The 25,421-nt window shown below is 49.7% G+C and overlaps 1 protein-coding gene across 2 annotated transcripts in view; it reads left to right on the forward strand.

Moving 5' to 3' along the window:
- SPG11 (SPG11 vesicle trafficking associated, spatacsin) overlaps positions 1-25,421 on the forward strand; it is a gene marked incomplete at its 5' end in the record, with an annotated part of 43,516 nt that overhangs the window by 8,137 nt on the left and 9,958 nt on the right. Inside the window, 30 exons of one of the 2 annotated variants that reach the window (XM_083371598.1) lie at positions 700-813; positions 934-1,370; positions 1,558-1,703; positions 2,134-2,266; positions 2,892-3,047; positions 4,417-4,592; positions 5,538-5,714; positions 6,032-6,103; positions 6,433-6,560; positions 6,804-6,973; positions 8,071-8,269; positions 8,385-8,588; positions 9,469-9,575; positions 10,653-10,798; positions 11,014-11,166; positions 12,990-13,056; positions 13,209-13,374; positions 13,916-14,121; positions 14,721-14,829; positions 15,601-15,760; positions 16,133-16,366; positions 16,553-16,753; positions 17,147-17,254; positions 17,971-18,133; positions 18,469-18,683; positions 19,053-19,803; positions 21,094-21,236; positions 21,353-21,554; positions 23,630-23,767; positions 24,479-24,612. In XM_083371598.1, coding sequence (XP_083227724.1) covers positions 700-813; positions 934-1,370; positions 1,558-1,703; positions 2,134-2,266; positions 2,892-3,047; positions 4,417-4,592; positions 5,538-5,714; positions 6,032-6,103; positions 6,433-6,560; positions 6,804-6,973; positions 8,071-8,269; positions 8,385-8,588; positions 9,469-9,575; positions 10,653-10,798; positions 11,014-11,166; positions 12,990-13,056; positions 13,209-13,374; positions 13,916-14,121; positions 14,721-14,829; positions 15,601-15,760; positions 16,133-16,366; positions 16,553-16,753; positions 17,147-17,254; positions 17,971-18,133; positions 18,469-18,683; positions 19,053-19,803; positions 21,094-21,236; positions 21,353-21,554; positions 23,630-23,767; positions 24,479-24,612 — 5,515 coding nt within the window. The remainder of the gene's footprint in view (positions 1-699; positions 814-933; positions 1,371-1,557; positions 1,704-2,133; positions 2,267-2,891; positions 3,048-4,416; positions 4,593-5,537; positions 5,715-6,031; positions 6,104-6,432; positions 6,561-6,803; positions 6,974-8,070; positions 8,270-8,384; positions 8,589-9,468; positions 9,576-10,652; positions 10,799-11,013; positions 11,167-12,989; positions 13,057-13,208; positions 13,375-13,915; positions 14,122-14,720; positions 14,830-15,600; positions 15,761-16,132; positions 16,367-16,552; positions 16,754-17,146; positions 17,255-17,970; positions 18,134-18,468; positions 18,684-19,052; positions 19,804-21,093; positions 21,237-21,352; positions 21,555-23,629; positions 23,768-24,478; positions 24,613-25,421) is intronic. The other variant, XM_083371599.1, reaches the window with a different exon arrangement.

Consider the following 25,421-nt stretch of genomic DNA (forward strand, 5'->3'; position numbering starts at 1 on the left):
CACCTGTGTGCGTGCCTGGCACGGATGGCTGCCATAGAAGTTGTAGATCGTCTCCCAGCTGGCCTCTTTGATCTCCCCTCTCCCCCCTCCTTTTCCCTTTGGTGCAGCTCCAGTTGACTCCTCTTCCCAAGGCTGTGTCTTTTTTCTCTCTCCCTCTCCTGCCCAAACTGCCTCCTTTTGTAGACTCTCCTGTCTCTGCCCCCCCCTCCTCCTTTCTCTTCCGGCTGAGCCAGAAGTGCCGATCACGGGACCTTTGCCTTGCCCCAGCCACCCTGCAGCCCCGGAGGACTCCCTCACGGCGAGTCCTGTGCTGCGCTCATTGCCTCCCCCGCTACCCTGGGCTGGGCAAGGCCGCGTACCACCTGCCAGGTGCCAATGTCCCAGCGGTTGAAAAGCCCTGCTCTGAGGGTTCCTTGCTCCCGTAGTCAGGAGCTCCCAGTCCTGGCAGGTTCCCAGCTGATGTTTTCACCATGACCGTCAGCTGTTCAGGACACTCCAAAGCATTTTTCTGAATTGACCTGAGTTAGCTAAATTTGCTGTTGAATCCTTCTTCTCCAACTCTTTGCTTCTTTGCATCGGTATATTGTAATATTTGGATGATGTTTTTATGTTTGGATGTTTTATGGATGATTAAATCTTATTGAAGCTTGAAAAGTAAAGGGACGCTTGCCTTATTTCTATTTCCCCCTTTCCTCCCAGAGAATATCCTGACCATTTATTTTGCAAGCAGAGCTTTGAGGGGCTGGATGAAGATGACCTCAGTCGTTCAAGTTTCAGCAAGAAGCCCTTGCAGCCTTTATTTCAGACGGACAGGTTAGTCGGCCAAAGGTACTTTTATAGTGACAAGAAGAATTGTTTCATTGAAAAGGGTAATTCTGACATCTTCACCTGTTATATCATTGAAAATATAAAGATTTCTTGCTTTTTTTCCAGATCCCAGAAGACACCCCTACTACCTTTGAATGATATACACACACACAATTATTTTCCACATCTGGATATGGAAGTTGAGTTGCCTTGGTATCAGCATCTTCTGCCCTTGGAACCTCTTAACTCCAAGACGTGGGACACTTCTGCAGCCTCCCTCTTTCAAGAGGTTGCGTTTGTTCTTTCAAGCTCCAGAGGGAAAAATAATAAAACCGAAGACAGGCAATGGAAGAATATACATTTGAGTGACATGGAAGAGCCTGGGAATCTTGATTGTAAACACGTGACAGCTTTTCAGGTGCTGTTCACTGTCTCGAGTGAAAGTGGACTGACTCTTGTCCTGTGGGATTTGGTGACCCAGGATATCACACAGTCTTGTGTGGGGAAAAACTCCTTTTTTGTGGAATATACCAGGGAGGAACCACTATGGCTTGTCCTTTCAGGTGAGCATCTTTGAATTTAATTGCAGATAAATATTTCCCCCTAGAAATAATTTCAGAGTTGAAATAGTTTTCTCTTCTTGACATTACTAAGAATGACCAAGGGAGCTGTGTTCAGGTCACTAGGACATCTTTTCTGTAGACAATGAGCAATATGGAAATAACCCCTCTCTTTTGTGATAATCCTTAGAGACTGGCCTCTTCTTGTTCCTGTTTGGCTTTACACAAGAGGAATTCTTGAACAGACTGATCATCTATGGAAGTGCTAGCACTGTAGATTCCCTTTGCCGCCTCAATAGATGGGGAAGGTGCTCTATTCCAGTACATGCCTTGGAGGTAAGGAGAGAAGCCTGGGGCACCCTTGTTTCCAGGGTTAGGGGTAGCGCTAGCACTTAAGACTTACAGAGTTACAGCCCTCTCTAAGCAGTTTGCAGAAGCAGTCTATTGCTCCCCCCCCCCAAAAAAAACTTCATAAAAGAGCTGAAGTTGCCTACCCCTGGCATAGACCATATTCATGTTAAGAGGTTTGTAAGCAGAGAAGGAATGCTAGTGCTCAACTCCTCAAGAAAAAATTCCTCCGTGATGGGACAAAGGTTTGTCTCGATGTTGTGACAGCCAGATCTCTGAGAAGAGAGCTTAGGAAGTAAGAAGCAAAATCCATGCCTTGATGTTCCCTTGGACACTCAGGCCAGGCACTAATTAAGAGGAGTCAAAGTATTGATGTTGTATCTCTGTATAATATAAAAACTATATTTTTGATAATTAGGCTGGTTTAGAAAACCGACAGTTGGACACTGTGGATTTTTTCCTAAAGAATAAAGAGAACATTTTCAGTCTGCCTGAAGCAAGCTCTGTACAAGATCAGCCTGCAAATATTATGTCAGATTTTTACTTGAAGAGTAAGTAAATTATGAATGTTTACAATGATATTTTATAAACTGCAGTGTAAATACAAAGTAAACTGCATTGAATGCTGAGAGGGCACTCAGGGCAGATACCTGTGAATCCAAGGTCCATGGGTTTTCAGAATGCTTAAAGGAATAAATTGCGTACAGCTAGTCCTCGAGTTATGAATGTAATGGAGCCTGCCAATTACATTCGTAACCCGAGGATTTGTTGGAGTGAATCACGTAAAGTGAACGTGAAAACTCCCAGCCTTTGCCCACACATTTGCTAATCAAATGGACAGGTTGTTAGGTTCACGAGGCATCTCAGGGTGGGGAAGGCCATGGGGGGGTAGTGATGGAACAGCCCACCTGCTTCAGACCAGCCAAGGACTCCCCCGTCCCACTGAGATACCTCAAGCTCCCCAAAATTGCTTCCCCCCTGATTCTGCACTTAACAATGGTGCTGCAACATTCGTAACCACCCCGGTGATGTAACTTCCAACGGTCGCTAAGTGAACTGTCGTAACTCGAGGATTACCTGTATATCACTCTGACATCACTTTGAAGACAAATGTAAATTTGTGCATTTCTTAACTTGATATTCCCATTTTCTTGGTTTTACTCTTTTTTCCTACAGGTGTTGAAGAATTGAGGCCAGCATTGGATTTACTTTGTAAGGCAATTCAAGAAAATGATGTGGAAACCCAGAGCAAGCATTTTTCTGAGCAGCTGTTGAACCTCACCTTATCTTTTCTTAACAAACAACTCCGTGAGATTTTTACGCACAGAGAAGGTAGAGTTGGTATTATGTATCTATTTGACTTGAATTGGTATTCTCTGTACCATCAACAACAAAATTTCTATTTCCGGAATGGGCTTATTTACAAATTTTGTGCTTCTTAAATCATTAAGGGAAGAAAGCAAGAAACAGGGCAGTGTGCAGGGTCAGCCTTAATACCCACCTGCTCAGAGTGTATTAAGTGTCTATAAAGCATCTAAAGATATTTTGGTTGTGGTTGTAAGTCAAGGAGTACCCCTAACTCACTTTTTATTTATCATAATATTTTACTTATTGTCTGGCTGAAATCTTGCAGGATATCACGATTTTCCCAGATTTCAGCCATGTAGAATTTATTAAAAGTTTTTATATTTCAATTGTTTAAAGTAGATGGATGGATTCCTGTGAAATTAGTTGATAGTGCCAACCACCTGAAAGGCCACTTGTTCCAAAAGGTATTTGGAAATACCTTTTTTCTAGGAGTTACTATTACCATCGTCCATTTTCTTTGCATACCAAAGAAAATTCAGAGCAGTACAGAAAAACAGTGTTATAAACCTGCAATTACTCTATCAGGTCTACACAAAATTGAATAAAATAATATTAATTTTTTTAAAAAAAACCTATTTTAAAAAATTAAATATATCTGGCTTCTAGAGTTACTGCATCCAGCAACTGGCTGGCTAGGTTGGAAATGATTTCCTCCAGAATATTCGTGTTGATACTGAAGAGCAGAGAGAATGGAGCTCTTGGGGACCCTGTAGCCCCAACCCCAGAGGCAGCCCAAAATTTCCCCTCTGACTGCCTTGAGTAGCAATCCTGAAGATAAGGAGCAGCTACCTAGCGTAATGTACCGAGTTCCACAAGTATCTTACGATTGCTGGGATGGAATTCCCAGCTGTTGAGAAATTCAGTAGAAGCAGTCCTGCAGGTTTCCCCCTCTGGTCAGTCTGCACCAACAAGGCCGCTAACAGCCGGCCTGAGCCAGACAGACAAGAATTCAGGTTAGTTTCTTTCACACCCATCTGTAGTTAGCCAAGCATCACCTCCTGTGTCCCCTTTCCCCCAAATGGGAAGCTGCTGCAGGACAGTGGCCATCTGCGCCCTCGGGCTTCTGAGAAGGAGAGCTGGCTGGCCCAGCCCCTTTCCATGGAGCTCACCTGACTCCTTGGCTGCTGGCCGTTTCCAGCCCAGAGGCAGGACAAGGACCGAAGGAGCAGCATCTGTCCTTTCTGACTCACAGCTGCCAGCAAGCCAAACCCTTCTCAGAGGGAGGGGCGTAGGGGTTTTGTGGTGGATAACTGTGCGGCCTCTGTAGTTGCCTTTCTCCCCAAGCAGCCTTTTCAGTAGCGCTACTTGATTGTCTTCCTGGTGCTCTTCACAGAAGTGGATGAAAATATGGTCCAGTGCGTTGACATTTTAACCAGCTACATCACGAAACTCAGGACACTTATGATCAGGTTCCCTCATAAGGCATCTGGTGTCACGAGCCAGCCCTGGGATTCTGGAGATACCCTACCCCAAATGGAGCAGAGCCACTGGGAAACATTTGATACAGAGGTAAGCAGAGTATAGCTTGAAGATCAGACTATATCAGAAAGTCACACATGATCTCCGTTTATTAAATCCTTTCCTTACCACACGTACGCATAGCAGATTGGAGCCACGTACAGAGCCTCGCCTAAGTTCAGCACTTGAGTTGATTTCAGTGCGAAGGAGCAGAGTGGGGACGTAATTATTTTAGCAAGAGAGCATTTTGTGTATGTGAGAGAGTGAGGTTATAGCTATGAAAATATCCTGGTTTGTGCTAAAGTCATTTGGAAAGGTGAATCTGTACCAGGCATCGTCTCGTAAAAGAATACAGGAAGGCCTCTGGCTTCGTAGTCTGGGTAGTCTTCCTCCTTCAACAGAATTAAACTTGGAGACATTCTCTGAAATGGTTGGGAAGGGAAGTGCTTTCTACACCAAGCTGAATCACTTCATGGAGTTCACTGTCAGGTGATGTCTTCATGGTCATTAGCTTAATTTTTTTTAAAAACGGTAGCAGTTTTCTAAAGGAGAAGCCCGTTTATGGCTTCTCTTTAATCCAGCTGGTTCAGTAGCTTCTATGGAGTAGCTTGGCTGCTGAAAATGAGATACAGACTTGTCATCTTTTAAGGAAGACTTTTAGGTCTGCTAACCTCTATTCTGTGGGCTTAGTTTTACTATCTGATCAGCTAATAACTCCCTGGCATTTTGGAACACGCTCCCGCCTCCAGTGCGTCACTCAGCAGAAATGCTCCTCATCTAAAGAGACGGTGCCTTGCTCAGCTCTTTTCAAGTTGTAAGGATAGACTTAACTTCGGTTGGGTTTGTGTCCCTCGGCTTTGATCCAGCATTCCTCTATTCTAACCCCCTCCCCACTTCCCTCTCCTCTCCTCAACCTTTCAAAAAAGAATACAAAGCTCAGGGTGCATAGAGGGTCTCCTAAGGAGGCTTGAAATCGCTCATCATTTTATTTTCCAGCAAGCCGTTGCTGAAGCCCTTCTAAGCAACAGAGTGCCAGAGGCACAAACCTTTTTCCGTTTGACTCGCAACCCTGCCCAGGATCTCAGGCAGCTCACCCGGATAGGCCTGGAGATGGCTTACAAAAGCCTCCTGAAGAACGACATCAGGGAAGCTTCCAGACTTCTAAGGAACATGGTGAGCAATAGTGCCACTCCACTGAGCTCCATCTCAGCGCTTTGCTCTAGAGTATTTTCACATAGACAGATTTTGTATCTTCACACGCTGAGCATAATTATTTCTCTTTTGTTCCTCTGGGCTAGGCTCTAAATGGGAAAGGTTGGGGACATTTCTGCCTTCTTGACCCCGCTGTTTATTGACAACACACAGTTAAAAAGCCGTAGCCAAGGTCTCGGATCCTTTTGTGCCAGTGCAGAGAACTGTGCCAAGACTTTTCCTTATGCACATTTTTTTGCAAACACTCCTGTAGGAGAATTTCTTTTTCCTTTCGACAGGGCCTCAGTGTGAAGCAGCAACTGCACAAAATATGTTTCTATACAAGAGATTACCATGTCAGGGACTTCTTGGTAAGTTTAAGTAAAAATCTTTGCCCATGAAATGATTTCAGTTAATTGTGCTTTTCCCCATGTATCCTAACCTCCTGAGATTGTTAATTTTTACTCAAATTTCAGATATGAGATTTGAGTAAATGGGTTCCAGTCTTAATAGCTGAAGTGGAAATTCAGCTGCACTGACATCATTTTCTGATCTTATGTAAGGGACTGGCAGCACTTCCCTTACAATGTTGTCCCTTTGTTCCTTGCCATGTTCAAAATTTGATTTAAAGGAACCCGGAAAATGTGTGTGTCTGTTGGATGGAAAAGAAACAACCTAAAGTTTTGTTTCGACTCTGTAGGTGAGTGCATTACAAGAGGAAGATGTTCTTCCTGAAGCAGAGAAGGAAATGATAGACTTCGTGCATGAGGTGGAAAATATTTATTCAGGCACCTTCCAGAGAAAGGAAAAGAGCGCAGCCTGTTGCAGGTAATGCATCTTCAGTCTAAAAGTCTGGTCCCAGTGACTGACCCAGATCAGGCCTTGCAACGTTATCCTGGGACCCACGTATTTGCCTTGATTCATTGGTGAGCCATTTGCCAGAGTTAATTTGATGCATCTTTGCTGTTGCATATGGGCTCATTTTGTGGTTTGGCTTTGAAGGGTCGTGAAAGAGGTTTTGGAAAGAATAAATTCACTGGTTTCAAGGAAATGCTTGATTATTGGTTCTAGATCTTGGAGAAGAGAACCAGATGGTATCAATGTTGCTGCTTTGGATTCCTTTCTGAACTGCACTCAAGACAGAATTCATAACGAGGAACACAGAGTGATGCTAAACTGGGCTCAGAGGTGGTCTCCATCTACGCGGGAAAGGGTTCTCCTCGTGAGAGCTCAGGAAGGGGGTAAGTATTTGTTATGGGAGTGTGGATTTGCGGCTTTTTATTTATTTGTTTTTATTTTTATCCGCCTTTATTATTTATTCAAATACTTTAAGGTGGTGAACACACCTTCCTCATCCTATTTTCCCCACAACAACAACAACAACCCTGTGTGGTGGGCTGGGCTGAGAGGGAGGGACTGCCCCAAATTTACCCAGCTGGCTTTCATGACTGATTCAGGGACTTGAACTTACAGTCTCTGCCTCCTAGCCTGGAGCCTTAACTACTAGATCAAACTGACTGTTTTGTTTTTGGAAACAGCCGGTTCCTTCAAGGACTTGCAGGGAGACCTCAACTCCCTTACTGGTGCAGCCCACCCAGAAAAGAGCCTGAATTTTCTCATTAGGGGCTGGATTTAAGAGGGGGCTCAAAGCAGCCCTCAAGTTGCCCCCTGCATAGGGAGCAACATCGTTATTGTGGATGTTTTGATGGAAGAATGAAGAAAAATATTTAATAACATTTAATAAGAGAAATAAGTTGTCCAACTTGTTTCAGATCAACACATGTATGCACGTGCACACGCACAGAAACGCAATTTAGCTTCTCAGAAGCTTGGCTTCTGCAAGTTTATTTTAGAAATACAACTGGCCTTCTCAGTGGGTCTAGCAACAGTTAGAGAATAGCCGTGTTGAAAGCATAGTGAAGAACGGAAGAAAAATCAGCCCATTATTAGAATCCATAAAAAGAAGTCTCTTGGAGGAGCAGTGCAGCAGGAGCAGGGTGGCTGGGGCGTCTGGCCAGAAAGAGAGGAGTGAGCCTTGGGGGTGGGGGGCAGGTGGGGTCTCCAACTGCTATGACTCAGCTCCAGCTGGTATATAGTTAGGCCAGGGAGATGGAGATGGAGTTTCCCACTAATAGCAGCAGCTCCACCGTCGTCCTCCAGACGCGTGGATGTCAGCTTGAGGGTGGTCTGCAGTGGTCACATTGGCCAAGGGATTCTGGGTCTTGAAGGCTCTTATTGGAAGGCGCCCGGCATGAGGAAAACCACCCTCCATGTATGCATAGTTCCTAATGTCCGCCAAACGTTTGTACTTAACTCTATTAATTTCTTTAAAAATTAGAATTTAGGTTCTGTAATCCTGAGGCCCTCTGGATGTATTTGTCGTCTTGGCATGATTGGGTAAATATCAGTTCATGGATTTCTGAATCTCGACCTGAAGGCAGCCCTGCCAACTGGCCGCCCCTCCCTCTAGAAGCCATTGGCCAAAGGGCCTTATGCAGTCGCTACTTGCAAAATGAAGTCTTGGACATCCTAGCTAGGTAGGCGCCTTGTCCATGTGGGCATCCATTTCCATCCAGTTTTTCCACCTACTGTTTTAACAGAAATGGTTGTTGAGTGGATCACCGCTGTTTCTGCTCTGCTTTTTCTTGACAGAAATGGGACTTTTGTGCCCGCAGAACTCGAAGACTTTGAAGGCCTTCTGCAAAGGGTGGCCTGCACCGGAGGCCTGATGCAGGATCCGCATCCTCTCCTGGGCTACGTCTCTGCAGGCGGCCTAGAGCTTCATGCATGCTTTATCCTTTATTGCTTAGAACGGGGGCTGGACCATATTCTCTACTCCTACTTGGATTATTACCGGTAGGTGGCCATGGCTGTAGGCGATTTCTGCAGAGGCATTTAGAGGATGTGGGAAGCGGTGACGGGAGCAGCGGATTCTGTGAAGGGGGCCTTCGGAGGCTGCTGAGCCATTAAAAACAATTCCAAGTGTATTACTTACAAACTTGACCAACCACTTTCTTCCCTGATGTCTTTCTTTCCTGCAATGGTCTCTATTATGCCTTGTGGGAGAAAAAGATTTGGGGTCAGACCCTCATTTGTTATACGGCTTTTCTTTCTATGTTTAGGGCTGCCATTCTGTGGGGAAGGGGGAGGAGGATGCTCTGCTGTTGGGTGGGGGGAGGCTGGTACGGGCATCAACGGAAGGAGGACTGTGCCCTGGGCTTAGAGGAAATTGAAACCCTGAGAATGGTGCCTGAGAACTGCACTTATCAATCTGGTTCCCATAACAACTTTGCACCTGAGGATTGGATGAAATCAAACTGGACTTTTGGCTGTTGGGGTTTGGTCTGTCAGGGATGCTGTAATGTAACATTTCGCGCAGAAAATAGTTAGATCTGGCTTTGCTTTCTTGCTGTCACTGTCTCTCAATGAAAGTTCCTTTTGAGATAACGCCTGTCTCAGAAGTTCTGCTTTCTTGGGAGAACTAGCTGAGTCAAGACCTTACATTTTGCTTTCTACTTGACAACTGTGAATTAGAGAAATGAGAGTTGTGCTGGTGGGATTGTGGGAAGAGGCGATTGCCAACCCCTTCCCCAAGAAGGCCATTCCCCTCCAGCCCTCGGAAGCAGGACAGTTTTCTCACATGAGCCAAGTTAATTGGATTGGCTGATATCTGGGCAGGAGAGACAATGCTTGCTTTGTTTTTGTAATTCTATGAAATGCTGTTCTTGATTTTCAGTTTATTTTCATCAGCCTGTCCCATTTTGAACGATAAAGAGCTACATGAAGCACACCCTTGGTTTGAATTTTTAGTGCAATGTCGGGATATTGCCAACAATCCTGGAGGTAAGTGGTGTCTTTGCATCTCATTGAGGCAAATGTTTTTCAAAAAGCACAGCAGGTTTTCCAGGGGTGGTTGCAGTCCTTGGCCTGACCTTGGAGCACTTTTTGCTCCTTATGGGCCAAAATTACCTCAGTGGCATCCCCTGCCTTTCATTTTGGGGGAAGAGAGGCCTGTCCATTCTCTCACAGTCTCCGGTGACCTCTTGCACTGCAGTTTGCCCTCTTGACCCACCTTTGAAATGGGTTTGAAGCTGCAACAGTCCGGAATGGAGCAGTCTTGGGATTCAGGGAATCAAATCTATTTTGTGTTTCAACGGGTTTTCAACTTTCCTTGGTTTCTGGATCAAACTGATTTTCACATGCAAATCTGTTAGTAAGCACTGTGGTCCTCCTTCAGGCCAAGGGCTATTTTGCACTCTTGACTTGCTGGCCAGTGAGCTGCACTTTGAAAAAGTAGGCAGCGTCCGGACAAACTGCCCAAACTTACATGCTTCAGCCATAGAGGCTACAGTCCAAGAGATCACCAGATCCTATATGAGAGTGGATCGATCACTCTTTTTACAAAAGGGGAATTAAGTTTAGTTTATTAATATTTCTATACCGCCCTTCTCCCGAAGGACTCAGGGCGGTGAACAGGGCAAGAATAAAGTAGAAACAAAATATAATTAATATGTGTTTTGTGTTTAATAATTTCCCTCTTCTGTCAGATTTAAAATGGGGAGGAGGGGGGAGGAATCTTTGAGAGCAGCCCTGGAAATGGAGAGGGGACATGCTCGTGGTTTGGGGTAGGCTGCCTGTGAGTGTGCCCTCGAGTTCCAGATGCCTCCGTTCCTTGCTGAGCAGAGGGTGATTGTGGTTGGCGTTGGACTCATTTCACACCGTTCTTCTCAGCAGGCCTTGGAGAGAGGGGGAAATTGCTTGTGTCATGAACGGGAAATACATACTAGAGTTGTCTATCTGTGCTTAAAGGATTTTCAAACCAGCTTCGGTTAGCCTGGTTGATTATGCTAAATCTATTTTAAATTTTCTTTTGGATGACGCTCCCTTTGTTCTCCTTCTCCCCTTGCCGTCCTGCCCCAGATGCAGACAGGATTTTTCAGGCTAGCCTAGCAAATGCCCAGATCTTGATTCCCAGCAACCAGGCCAGCGTGAGCACCATGCTGCTGGAAGGACGAACCCTTCTTGCCCTTGCCACCACCATGTTCGCCAGGGGAGGGATTGACCAGGTATGCCAAGTGCAGGAGGCTGGCGGCCGGCCGGCCCCTCTGCAAAGGGCTAAAAGCCCGAAGAAGGCCCACTGCGCCCAGCACCCCTTCTCCCGACCACCAGCTGGCTTTGTTGGCCTGGCCCCTTGTCGGAGAAACAGAGAGGTTGGCCGTTGGGACAGGGAGTGCCAGAAAATCATTTGCGTGAGTGGATTTCGATGCTTCTTCTGTTGCAGATTGTTCAGAAGGGAGACGGAAGAGAGAAGGTGGATGTGCAGCTGTTCAGGATGGCACTTGCTCCTTACCCCAAGCTTCGAGCTGCCCTCTTCCCTCAGATCACTCCTCATGGAATCCCACCTCCCGACCTTTCTCTCTATCACCTGGTCCAGGTAGGATTCAAGGCCACCCGGAACAGGTGGACACCATGGTAGACAGATACAGTTTGGGCAGGCCCAGGACTTCCAGCCTCTGAAGCAAAGTCCACCTCGGATGCTCCTTCCCCAACCCTGCAGTTCCCTAATCAGGCCGTCCCGGGCAGAAAGCAAGGTGGGCATTTCTTAGGCACTCTCAGATTGTGCCACGCTGGCGTCTCACGGATGTATCCTTCTTCTGGATAGCTTCCACTTGGGCTGCCTTTGTGCTCCACACAATTCTTCGGAGGCTCTCCACCCTCTTCGAGGTCTTCCACTCCGGGTGGGACATCGATCATTTATAATAGCAAAGTTTCAGGGACGAACCTGAAAACTGCTCTGGGTCCCTTCAGATACCGGCCACCCTTGCTTTAGTAGCTAATTGCTTGACTTCCCCCAAAGATCCCTCAAATATAGCAATCAATTTGATTAGTTTTTTTCTGCAATTAGCTTGTCGAGTTTACCGCACAATGTTTTTCTCCAGGGCATCAAGTTTATTTTCTATAGCTTGTGCTCCCTGTGCAACATTCGTAGCATTTTTTTCTAGAATTGCTGTAAAGTCAGTATTTCCCGAACCTCCTTTGAGCCTTTCTTGTAGCCATGATCAAAAAGAAAAAAAAGGTCAACACTTCAGTGTCTGGTATCCCATGATAACTTCAGTAGCGAACGCTAGTGGCCGGACTAACCCCCGAAACTATTAGCACGCAAGTAAACAGAAGTCGCCTGATACGGTTTGGGTTACAATTACACATATTTAGAAGTCCAGTCCGATCCAGTTAGTTTAAAGAAGGGTTAAGTCCAGCGTAGCTCACCGTGCAGTTCCTTGGTCAACTTTTTGAGGGACAAAGTTGTCAGCTAGGTTTGTCTGGAACTTGTTTGATATATATTTATAAATATATAAATTTAAATAAATTCACCCCCCAAAATAAAATTTCAATATAATGTAACAGCTTAGTTCCAAAGAAAGGAATCTGCAGTCCCTGCTTTTGACTTCTTGCTTTATAATCTAACTCTACCAACACATTTTCCATAAAAACAAAAGGTTTCAAAAATACTGAAAAGTACCAAGAGCAAAATCACTGTAGCAGATGAAAGCCTCCCATAAATCAGAAAAAAGCATTAAAAGGTTATTACAAATGAGGATGTCAGTTCTAGTGTCCATTTAAATTTGGGCTGCTTCATAGTGATGAATTGTTGGTCATCCTGCCTCTCGGCCAGCCCGTCGCCCAAATCCTTCCTTTCACGTTCTTCCTGCAAGCACTGACTTCCTGAAGTTGTTGGACCAAGTTCACAAACTCTCTTCAATCCAGTGTGTTTTTCATGCACCAAGGGATGCTCCCAGCCCCACGCAGTCGTGATGGCCAGCCCCTAAACCTAAAGTTCAAGCCGCTGTTCCCCGTCAGAATTTGGACACATTCTACAGATCCATAAAGGAAAAGGCTGCTGCAGTCGATATGGAAGTTTAGATCATTTATCCACGGGATCCACATCAGCTGCTCTCCAGGGCAGGAGGGTGGCATTTTCAGATTGTTGTTTTCCCCCTGCGCCCCAAATCTGTACATGAAGACCCTTGAACTGAGGCCCTTTTGCACACCAGAGCCCCACCCTTGAGAACGCCCCTTCCGCATGCTCTGGCCTTGCTGTGGAGATGCGGGCAAATCAGGCTGGCTCCAGATTGGATGCGCGGACAGTTCAGGCGCAAACTGAGCAGAAGTTACAGGTCTCCCTGAACAGTTCCTACATGAGCTCTGAACTTTATCTGTCCTGATACATTGTCTGAAATGAACGTTTTGCTCTTTCAGTGCTTAGCTCCGTTTGACTCCACCAAGTTGTTTGGCTGGCAGTCAGCAAATGCGCTTGCCCTTCCAGGTAAGTAAACTTTCACATACGGTCAGAATCTAATCAAGTGGTAGTTCAGCCCTGTTTTAGCACGAAGAATTCTTCTTCTAGTGCTAAGAGAAATAGCAGGTCCTGCTTTGTTTTGTTCCGATTGCAGTTCTGCTCTTTTCTCTTCTTTCCAGATATCTGCAGCGACCTGCCTCACTTCTCATGCTCGGCTCTTGTAAACAAGCATGCTGTAATAGAGCATCTTGACTTCTCCTATTACTTGAATCATGAGCGCCCCTCATTTGCTTTTGGGGCGTTTTTAGCCCAGCAGCTATCACAGAGCGACCGCCCAAAGGAATTGTAAGTAGTTAAAAGAAGCAGGTGTGACTCTATTACAGTAACCATGATTACAATTATTGTATTACAAGTGTTTACCTGTTTGATTTATGTCCTGTGTTTCTTCCTGGAGAAGAGTGTAGCACACACCTTCCTGCCTGCTCTTCTCCCCCTTGGTGGGTGGGTTGGGTTGGGGAGGACAGACTGGCCCAGAGCCCCCCAGGGAGAGAGGGCTGGGTCTGGGACAAAAGGAGCGCCCGGATCTCCCAGGTCCTGCTCTGTGCCCACACCACTGTTGTCTCTATTCGATTCACCTGAAGCAGCATCTGCTGACTTAAATACTTGTGAAGGGAAGACGACAAGTACTGCAGACCTAGGTGGTGCCATAAATTCCCTCTGGGTGAGCATCGGTTCTCAGAGCGGTGAAGGCTGAGGAGGCTGGTCTGAGGGCCGCTCTCTCCGTTCAGGGGAAACGGGCTTGTGTGCTGGGACTTTTGTAACTCTCCTCGCCTCGTCGGAAATGAAGTTAGCGGCATTTGAGAGAGTGAAATTGTGCCTTTTCTAGGGTTCAGCAGGTGGCGGACGAGGCCTACGCCATGGCCCTCTCGGTTTTCTATGCACCTCCTCTGGCTGCCACCTCTGTCTGCTTTTTGGAAATGCTGGGCCTGCCGAGTCTGAAACTCAGAGTGGATGCCAAAGCTGCCAACGTGATTTTGAGCTTCATGTCCAGGAGAGAGGAGCCACAGCACCACTCCATCCGGCAGTCCTTGGGTAACGCTTCCAAATGCGGTCCCAGCCTTCGAATTTGGTTCTCGCTTGGGGTACCTGGCTTAGTATTTTACAGAAAGGCTGTGCGTAAGAAGTCCGTATCCATGGGGTTATCAGAGTGGTAAATGGAAAACATTCCAAACAAAATCTATTTTTATGTGCCTGTCTCTTCAAATTATTCTTGCTGATAAGGAGATGCCTACCTGATGAAAAAGAAACCTGCGGAATGAAGGCAGAGTCTGTGGGGTGCAAACCCTGGAGGCTGGGAGGAAGCGCTGTGGTCAAAACAGCTGACTTGAGTGAAGGACCCAGCGCCCCCCCTTCACTTGAAGAGGAGGGGTAGGAGAGAGGGGGGAGCCCACTCAGACTGGGAAGAGTCTGTTGCTGTGGCTGTTCCCTTAACCCTTATTTAAACTCACGTTTGTCTTTGTACGTGTAATGTGTCTTATTAGTGTGGTACTAATTAGTGTGGTACTGCACGAGCTAAGTAGATCCCATGCGCTAAATAAAGAAAAGGAAATCCCTGTAGTCCCGGCCTGTAGAGCAACGGTTTCTTGGGCGGAGGCTGCCTTAGCAGTATGCCTGGCCTGTTCTCTTTTCAGCTGAGAAGCTAGGAGAGCTGGCTGACGGGGAGAGAACTGCAGCCGAAGACCTGCTCGTCTGCTTGGAGGAAGCCGTCTGGGAGAAGGTTGACCATCAAGAAATAAACAAGTGAGTTTGTGATTCAGTGTGGTGTGGGTTGGTGTCAGGACAACGGAGAAAGCAAAAACAACTTGTCACGTTTGGCTGCTCCTGGAGAGCGTTAGTTGCCATTTCATACAAGACTTTTAGGAATTCATTACAAAATCTGAGGTCTTGCGTTACTTTTTCTGAAGGCGAAGAATTGTAATAATACCAGTTAGGATGGACTGGGCTCCCCCGGGGTGGACGCAGAGTTGGCTGAGTGAGGGTACGCCGGAGGGGGGAGGAGCCCCTCCCAGCCCTGGCGCTCTTGAGGAGGACTCGCCTGAAGGGTTTGGAAATCCATTCGCAGCCAGACGACGCCTGTCCCAACTGGGGTCATTAAGTGAAGAGTATGCCCCGGTATTTTCTCCACTTGCTCTTTTGTTAGTCGTTCCTGCCAGCTAACAGTTTGAGGTGTTAGAGTCAATCCATCAAAGAAGAAACCATGTTTGGCCTAAGTGTGCCGCCCGCTTCCTCCTTGGTCGTGGCCTAGGCCAGGGGTGGGCAACCTTGGCTCTTTGATGACTCGTGGACTTCAGCTCCCAGCATTCCTGAGCCAGCTGTGGGAGTCATCAAAGAGCCAAGGTTGCCCACCCCTGGCCTAGGCTGTGTAATGACTCCAGGGATGAGCCATGGGGCCTTCCCCTCTGGCCCCCTTGCCCGGTCTCCTCCTTCCCCTCACGCCGGGAGAGCAGCAGGGCTAGCTGCCAGGGCAGGGGGAGGCGAGGAGAGGCGTGTGAAGAGGCTCCTTCCTTTCAGGACCTCAGGTGAGGCAAGGAGGCACTGGTCCCTGGTCATCCAGTTTTGCCAGCTCCACCATGTCAAGCTGAGCACGTCGTACCTGAGGGCCTGCGCCCGTTCGAAGGAGTGGCTGCAGTTTGTGACTGAAGCGCAAATGCACGGCTACCAGCCAGCAGAGGTGGGAAGCTGCTGGAGGCTGAGCTGGGAGGTTAGGGTGGACGATGTTCCTCGTCAAGAGAAAAGAGCACTGCAATGCCACGGAATAGCAAAGTCACAAGGCTTTGTCAAGAGTTGCGGTGGGAAAGGGCAGAGGGGATGTGGTGAGCAGAAAGAGGCCCCCTCGTTACTGCCCAGTCTTCCGCTCTCCAAGGGCTCTCCTGATTCTGAATTCTACCAGCTGAGGCTTCGGTGTCCCAGGGATTCCCCCCACCCCGGCCTCCTTCCTTCCTGGGAGGAGCTGCAGCTCCCCTCTTAGGCACGGTGGGCTCTGGGCCCAAGCTTTACAGACCTTCTGAGCTGCTTGCTCTCCTTCCTTCCCTCCCTCTCCCAGGTGACCCCTCTCCTCCGGGAGTTCCCTCTGCCCCTGCGGGAGCACTTGGAGCTGGCCCTGGGGCATTTGCAGCCTCCGAAGCAGGGTGGCTTGCAGGGGCTTGAGCAGAAGCCGCAGGACCTGTTCCACGTCCTGCTCCAGAGCCAGGAGCAGCCGTGCCCTCGGCGACACCTCTTGGCTGCCTCGCTGAGGCACCAGGCGCCCGTCCTGAGTGTGCTCGCTGCTTGCTCCCAGGTACCTCCAGGGTTGGCGTCGGCGCTCCTTGGGAGACCGAGAGGGGTGGGAGGTGAGACTGGAATAGCGCCAGAGCTGCCTGTTGGACGCAGGCTGGCTGCGATAGTTTGGACTTTGGCACGTGGCTTATTGAATCCCCTCTCTGCTTTTCTTCTCTTTGTTTCTTCACGTTCACACATTGGGCAGGATGCCAGCATTCTCCATTGTCTCTGTGTTTGGATAATAACGTCCATGGACAGTTCTGCCATCAGTGAGGTGATCGGGCACATCGAAGGCATGGTTGAGACCCACGAGTGGAGCCTTCCAGACCTGGCCCTTCTCTGGCGGTGGCTGTTGGAGAGACGGAAGGCCAGGACTCTCCTTCACGCCTTCCAGCTCTTCCTGAAGGCAAGCTGGCCGGGGTAGCTCGGCAGGTGGCACCAAAGCAGGTCTCTCTTGGGGGTGGATATTGCCCCATTTCATGGAGTGCTGGGGAGGGGGAGGGACGAGGAACAGCCAGAATCCTAGACTTGGGGGAGGCCCTGAGACTGGATTCATGCTCCATGCAAGAATCTGGATGGAGCCTTCCTCCTACCAGTCGGCTACCAGAGTTGGCTTGAAGACATCCGGCAGAGGAGAGCTCGCCGCTCCCTCGGAAGCGGATGAGAAGAGGGATTCTGCCTCCTCCATCTCTCCGGTGTCCCCTGCCCAGAAAACTCATCTTTTTTCCTTCCAAAGATGTGCAACCCACTCTGGGTAGAATTTGGGCACACAATTCTTTATTTCTCTTCTGATATTCAGGATTCTCCTTTGCTGATAATGTTGGAAGTGTATGAATTGTGCATGGACTACAAAAATTACAGCCAAGCCAAGATCAAACTACTCACATTTCAAGACAGTCTTTCAAAAGTAAGCAGACATTTAACTTGCTCCCTGAGGCTTTTTACAAACCGAACGGGCAGATTCCCCTTTTTGTCTCCTGGATGCTGCCAGCCCTTGGAGGCAGCCTGGCTGCCAGGCGATCCGATTCCAAGGGGTGCTGCCGGTGTGGCCCCTTCTTGGCTCCTGGACTGGCACCTTGTCTGCTCCTGTTGATGAGACCAAAGATGCAGCGGTGGAGACATCTCGTGTTTATCCACCGGCTGTCGTCTTGCATGATTTGTCAGCATTCTGACCTTCACAAGCAGGCCCATCTACTCCACTCCCTCATCTTTCTTGTAGCCAGAGCAGAAACTTGGCTATTCAAGGCAAGGACTGTTTTGGAATCATGTTTGTCCCACTTGGAGGCAAACTTGGAGTGTGGCCCGCTTATGCTTGTCAGGTAGCGAGATGAGGAAGGTAAATTCCACTCCTGACTGAGGAACAAGTGTTGGGGGAAGCTGTGCATTTTGAGGGTGAAGAGGCTGGTCCAGTAAAGGGGCTTTCTCAAGGAAGAGGCGTTGCTCAGCAAACCAGTTGAAGGAGGCTTCATCTGGCCACGTGCAGGCATTTCTTTGTGCAGAGTTTCCAGGTACCAAAATTGCTGCTGCTCGAGTGGCTTTTGATGCAAGCGGTTTTATTTTGTACCAGAGCTGAGGAGGAAAGGCTTTGAAACAGTCTTGCCTAGTGACCTGTTCTTCCTGCAGCTTCAAGCTCAGTGCGAGAGGTGGCCTCCCGTCCTTCCTGGGCCCTGGCTGGAGATGCAGGCCTCCTTCCTGCTCCAGCTGATGCTGCACCAGTGCGGAACAGAGTACGAATTCAGAAAGCTCCTCCAACTGCTTGCAGATGTAGGAACTGCTCTTCTCCACGGCAAGGACATCTTCCTTCTCTTCTCTGTGGCTGCCCTCGGCTAAGACGGCTGGGGGCTGGGGGGGGGAGCAGTAAATGGCCTGCTGATGGACTTCCTGTTGGGGCAGCTGCTGACCGTTTTGCAGAACAGGATGCTGGATTCGGCGGGCTCTGTGGGCTGACTTAGCTGCAGGGCTTCTCTGGTTTGATGTTAGGCGCTCTCCCAACTGGGGCGCCACAGCTGTGCAGCCCTGTTGCTGGGGGAGGGACTCAGGAAGAGCCCCTTTGCTCCATTCCCAGAGGCTCTCTTGTGGCTCCTCCCCTGTTGCTATTGCTCTTCTCCTTTTTGGGTACAGGACCGGATCTGAAGAAGCTCAGTGCCCTCAGCGCCATCTTGAAGGATTCGCCCGTCTCCATCAGTCGGACTCTGCTGGGCAATTACAGCCTGGAGAGGTTTCAGGAGGAGTGCCAAAGGATTCTGGAGCAGCTGCAGGAGAGCAGCTCTTTTGCTGTGGCTCGCAACGTAGCAGAACTGGCCGCCCTGCCTGTAGACAACGTCGTTATTCAGGAGGTACCCTGGAGTCGAGCCTTTTTAATTTTTATTCCCGTTGATTGTGTTTCATCTGCTGCAAAATTAATCTCATCCCTGTCAGCTGTTGGAGGCTGCTTTCCCCTCCCTCACATCTGGTGCCGCTGTGTGTCCGGATCTGCATCTGCTCTGTCTGGGACCCCTGTCAATCCGAGGCAGCCTGGCCTTCACAAGCCACGCTCCGGAGTTCACTGACCCTCTGCCAGGAAGAGGGGCCGGATAGCGAGGGTGGGAGATCTGCGGGGGTGGGGTGGGAGCAAGCCATCCATGCAATCACGGGGTTCTGTGTCAGACGAGCATTTCTGTGCAGTGGATTCCTTGGCTTCTGATGGTTGGTTGTCTCCTTTTCAGGTGCTCCAAAACATCCTCCTCTTGAAACAGACTGGCCACTGGACTCAAAAACGGACAAGGGCCGAGTTCTGGAAAAAGTGCCACGAGAACTACGTGCAAAACGCCGTCTCTAATCGAGCTGCCTCCAGCTTCTTCTCGGCTCAGGTAGATTTGGTCTCGGAAGGCCCGGAGGATCAGGGTGGGTCCGGCATCTTAGAGAAGCAACTCCTGCTTACTCTAGCTGGACACTGGCTGGCCAGAAGTGACCCGACTCCTGTGGATGATCTGGAAAAGATAGAGAAGGAAATTTGGCGGTGCCACATCAGGCGACAAACCTTCAGCCAAGGCGCAGGGCAGGCGGAGCCCCGAGGTTCTCGCCAGGTTTCCATAAGTGGCGAGCTGTCCTTTGACTCCTTGGCCAAGGAATTCCCCTTTTCCAAGGTTGCTGCTTTAAACAGTCCTAAGTATCTGGAGCTCAGAGGTTTCCCTTCCCAGGATACATCCACCGTTATGCTTTCCAAGGCTGAAGTGGCGTCCCTGAGTTTTCTGCTTGGGCGTCTTCTGGACGAAGGAAGCGTGCACGAAGCTGCCCGGGTTTGCCGCTATTTCAGCTTCTACAGCCGAGACGTTGCGCTGATCTTGCACTGCAGAAGGCTGGCCTTGGGAGAGGCTGCACAGAGCTGCTTCCATCCAGAGATCCAGGCTCTCCTGGCAGCTGAGAGCAGCATGAGGCACAACGAAGCGGCAGCCGAAAAGAAACGGCTGAAGAGTTGTAAGTTGCACCCGCAATCAAACCTCCGAGTGAGACCAGCTCCTCTCTCACAGGTCATTGTGCTCTTTCCTCATAGCAAGAGCACTTAGACTTACCTGCTGCTCCGCAGGGCTTTACAGCACCGGCTCCTCATTCTACCGTCCTCTGAAGGACGGAAGGCTGAGTCCACCTTGAGCCCCCTCAGGATCCTCCAATTCCTGGCCGTGGGCAGAGTCAGCCTGCAGTGCTGCATTCTAAGCACTGCGCCACTGCGGCTCCTTACAGCACGTTGGTTTGCCAGCTTGCTTCTGCAGTTGAGCAGAGGGTGAACAGTGAAAGTGGGTTTTTACACCGGCCGTTCTACCGGCGCTGTAAGACTCCTGTTTAATTTTGCCCTTCTGACATTTTAAAATCAGTAAAGGTAACCCTTGACTTACGACCATTCCAAGTTACGGCAGCATTGAATGAATGGTGGTTAGAACTGGTCCCCAGAGTTCCAGCATCCCCACAGTCACCTGGTCACCGTCTGTGCACTTGGTGACCGGCTGGCAGTTAGATGGTGGCGTCTCCCAGCATCAGCTGACGCCAGTTGCAACCTCCCTGCCAGCCTCCTCCGAAGGTCAGCGGGGAAGCCGGCAAAGAAGGTTGCAAGTTGTCGGGGTGAGTCTCCCTGACCACTTGGGCATCCTTCCCCAGCCTCTCTGCGCTTGCACCAGGCCGGCCACCCATGGGCCCCTCTGCGCTTTTGCTGAAGCTCCCTTCCCCTGGCACACCCTACCCGATTCTCACAGTGCTTCCCTCGCATGCCCTCCCCCAGGCTCACCATGCCACCTTTGCACCCTTGGGCATCCCAGTACACCCCCCTCCCCAACCCTTGCTGCCCCTTTCATGTACCCTCACATTCCCCCCCACACACACACCCAAGCCTTGCCATGCACCCTCCCCCACCCACCGCTTGCAACTCCCTGCGGCTGCCGCTCTGGCTTTGTGGTGAGAAGCCAGCAGGAAGTTTCCTTCCCTAAAGATGGTGGAGTTTGGACTGTAGGGATTGCTATCGCAAAGTGGTGCATCCACACTTCACCCTCCCCGTGGTTGTTGTAAGTCAAGGACTTCCTGTACCATTTTCCCCTTCAGAAACAAGTGGAGAGGGATGGTGCCATTCAACAGTTCATTTGCAAGTCTGGAGCTTCTGTTGGCTCAGAGTTTGCAAGTGGGGAGGACGCATCCTAGGCTCTCTCTGAACAGAGCGTGACAAGTCCTGGTCTATTGCTCTGGCTATCTGCTAAGGGATCACCTCGGTTTTCTTCTCAGCCTCCAGCCTCGATTCCTGGTCCTCGGTGGGGGGCTCCCCTCCGGACGGTGGAGTTGTTGGCAGCCTGCAGACTTTAGTTGCAGAATGTGTGCACGGTCGGAATTATTGTCGACAGACTCTCTACCTTTACGAACTCTCCAAAGTATGTCACTGGGGCCTGGAATTGGGGTGGGGGGAGGCAAGCAGCCATCATGCGTCAAGTGGGAAGCCAGGGGATCTGACTCTCCCCCCCTCTCCCCCCCCCCCGGTGCCCTGCAGGAGCTTGGCTGTTCCTTCAGCGAGATCACTGCCCATGATTCAGAGAAGCTGCTTCGGGCAATTCTGTCCTCGCAACAGCCAGACTGGTACAAGAAGGCCCAGGCCTTCATCACCAACCAGGGGCTGGAGCCGGGGGCTGTGGCTGAGCTCGTGGCAGAGGAAATCACCCGTGAGCTGCTGGTGCCTTCACAAGGAAGAGGCAGTAAGTTGGGAATGCAAAGCTGGGCAAGCAGGTTTGGCTCTGGGAATTTGGCCCACACGTTGTCATTTCACACTTCTCTTCTGATTGATTGTGGTAATTTGACTGGTTTTGATAGGGTCCCTGCTTGAGTTGGAGGTTGGACTAGAACAGGGCTTTTCAACTTTTTACCCATTGTGCCACTTTTAGGATATGGCAATTCCGAGTACCACCAGTCGCCTAGCAAGGGGTCAAAAACTTGATCAAACAGCTTTCTTTGGTTTGTTCAAGGCTAGCGCTTATCGCTGCATCGCTTCTTTTGCTTCGCGTTTCTTGGCTGTCTGCCCCAGGCTATTAACTGAGCGGGGGGGGCGGGGGGGGCGGTGGGAGGGAAGAGAGAGGGGAAAAAACAATCCCTCTTCTCTGGTGCTTTTATTTTTCGGCTTGACTTTTCTAAGAGAAGGGAAATGGATGTTTCTTTTGGAGCAGCCTTTCCTATTTGTAATAGTTGGTTTCTGGGGCTAGGTTTTCTACCTCTTTCCTATTGTTCCTGCCTGTTTAATATTTCCCAAATATATTTCTTTTCCATGGGTATGTAGATGCTAACTTCTAATTATTGATTGAATCAATAATCCATCACAGCCATGGAGCAAGTTTCAAATTGACTCCGGAGTTCAGAGATCTTAAACCAGGAGTGGGAACCTTGGCTCTTTTATGACTCGTGGACTTCAACTCCCAGAATTCCTGAGCCAGCATGGCTCAGTTTGGAAACCTCTCCCTTTCCCCTCAGCATGGCTGGCTCAGGAATTCTGGGAGTTGAAGTCCATGAGTCATGAAGGAGCCAAGGTTCCCCGCCCGTCTTAAACGGCTGCTCTGTGGGAATTGCATCCCACAAGGGAAGCCGAGCGAGGGATTTACTTTGGAAACGGGTGTTTGTAAGTCTAACAGGCCACAGCTGACAGCTGCTCTTTGCTAAACTCCCCCTGCCCCAAAAAAGCAACGTTGCAAAAAGAGAAACCAGCGAAGGAGCCAGACTTTTTCCTTCAACCTCTTCCGGAGGAAAGAGAACGCAGCATCTGCCAGGCAATTTTGTCCAAATTGGGCACCCAAAGCAAAGGGAAAAAACTACTGTGGAGTTTTGAAAAACTGCCAGGACTGCTGTGTCCCTTCCCAAAACAAAGTGCCCCACGCAGCCCAGTCTCATCGCGCACAGCCACCACGAGGCTGGCCACTTACATGTCCAAAATGAAGTACACCGTCGTAGCAGGCGGCACCCCCTCCTCTCGCTTCCCCCCTCACCTGTCACAGGAGACCATCAGGGTGTTCAGAAAGGAGGGGAAAAGACTGTCCGCAGGTGGGTTTGGGGTTTTTTGGGGTGGTTTCAGATTTCCCTTCTGTTCTGCTTTCTCTCCGGTCCGTTTTCAGGGCGCCTCTGCCTTGCGCTTCCAGAGCAGCGCAGCTGAGCCCGCCATTGTCGGCCAGGCGATTGGCAACTTCCGGTTCCCGTTGCTTTGCTTTGATTTGAAGAACGTGGAAGCCTCATTTCCCCCTCCCGCCCCCTTCCCCGCAAAGGAAAGAGCTGGAATCCCACGCTGATCCTGGCGCTTCTGTTGAGCCCCGAAGAAGCGCCAATCAGCTGGAGCCCGGCGCTGATCCTGGCGCTTCTGCTGAGCCTTGACAGCCGTGCAGCTCCAGCCGTCTCTCGGTCAGGCTTGTGCGGTGCTGCCCCCAGTTCAGCTCATTTCCCTCCCATGCTAGGATGATCGCGTACCACCTGCCAGGTGCCAGTGTACCGCAGGTGGTACACATACCACCGGTTGAAAAGCCCTGGACTAGAAGACCTCCAAGGTCCCTTCCAACTTTATTATTCTATGTTGTTTCTATGTTCTGTGATTGTTGCTGTACTGTGTTTGCTCTGCATTTGCCTTTTTAACCTAAGTTCTCTCAGACTGTGACTCATGATCGTTATTTGATTGAACTGTGTCAGGCTGCTGAAGGAATATAATTCCTAGGACTGAACCAAAGGAGAGATGCAACCTGTCCACTTCGCTTGTGAAGAGTTGACTGTGCAATTAAAAGAATACTTATTTTATGTACAGAGCAAAACCCAGCCCTAAACCCTGCTGAGGAGAGCCAGAGGTTCCTGCAACTGGCCAAGCTTTGCCAGGACCACACACTTGTCGGCATGAAACTGCTGGATAAGGTTTCCTCTGTGCCACACGGGGAGCTTGCCTCTAGTAAGTTCATGGTGGATAGAAAAGGGGTCCTTGTGAGGTTGCAATTTAAGGTTAGTTTTTTGAGGACTTCTGAGTCTCCACTAAGATTGAAATGCAAAATATGTGTACTTTGGCAAAGATCTCAGGAAGGTCTATTGGCCAGGGGAGCAAGGGTCTCCTTGGCGTCGACGTCATCTGCATATCGTGTCTCTCATTCACTCTTCTTGCACAGTCCCCATTGACACAACGTGGTGTCATGTATTGAAACTCGGCCAGCACGTCCACGAGGATCGAAGCCAAACAGCTGATGCCTTCTCCATGGGGGCCCCGGCCGACGTGCTTTTCCTCTGGGCAGCTCTGTCTTGAGAGCCCTGGGCAGTGGGGAGTGTTCTTTAGGGATGTGCTAATGTTTCCCAGAGAGACAAAGTGGCAGAACTAGGAAAAACCTGCACCTCAAAATACCTGGAGCTTTTATTTTTCGTCAGGCAAATGATGACTCAGTGATCTGCTGTCTGTTCGCCCCTCTGAGCAACATTTGCTTCCTCATAGATCCACTTGGCTGAAGTACAACTCCTGACATCCCTTATCATTGTCCACGTTGGCCAAAATTGCTAGGGGTTGTACTTTAGCAGCCTGTAGGAGGATGCCAGGGCTTGTGTGTGTGTGTGTGTGTGTGTGTGTGTGTGTGTGTGTCACAGGTGTTTGTTCATGGAAGTCCCTCTTCTTCTGTAGCTGTGGAGCTCCTGATTCTGGCCCACAACTGTTTCAGCTTGACTTGCCACATGGAGGGGATTACTCGTGTCCTCCAAGCTGCCCGGCTGCTCACAGATGAACACTTGGCGCCAAATGAAGAGTACGGCCTCGTGGTAGGTAACTCCTCCGAGAACACGGATTGGCGGCAGCTGCTTGGTCCCTTCAGGATTTTAGAATAGGCCGTTGTGCAGCAGGAATTTGCCCCTCGCAACCGCCAAGCGTTCTGCGCTGTTAGCTGGAGGCTGCAGCTTCTTTCAGGGCAAAGAGGGTGGCAGGCCAGGGTCCTCCTCTGATCTTAATACCTGCTCATTCTCACTGTCTAAATGGAGAGTCCTTGACTTATACAGGTAATCCTTGAGTTACGATAGTTCACTTAGGGACCGTTGGAAGTTTCATCACGGGGAGTGTGTACTTACGACACAGTCCCGAGGCTACGAATGCTGCAGCACCACAGCAGTCTTACGACCGACCGCAGAGGCACCGCAACACACACACCCCCCAGCCGGGTCTCCACAGGCTCTGGGCCTGCCAAGACTCACGCACCTTGCGAAGATCCAGCGAGCTGTCTCCTCTCCAGCCCCTCTGCCACGGCTGCTTGCCTGCTTTGGTGCTTCAGGCCTTGGGTGCGTTCGCAGAGAACAGAGGCTAAAGTACCACGAGGGATCCCCCACTCCTTTAGGCCTCTGTTCTCTGCGAATTGAGGCCTGGACGAGAACTGCTGCAAATGGGAGGGAGGCTGCGGTCCTTCAGGCCTTCCCTCCATTTGCCTGCAGGGAGATTGTGTCCTCCGGGCGTCTTTGCAAAAAGCCTTTGCCAGCAACAGCGGAGACCGGGGGGGGGGCACCTCCTTCCCAGGCTCTGTTCTCAGAGCAAGGGCTTTTTGCAAAGACCATCGGAGCCTGGAGGGAGATTGCCAGCCAAG

This window comes from Vipera ursinii (assembly GCF_947247035.1).
Source record: "Vipera ursinii genome assembly, chromosome: 11".
NCBI lineage: Eukaryota > Metazoa > Chordata > Lepidosauria > Squamata > Viperidae > Vipera > Vipera ursinii.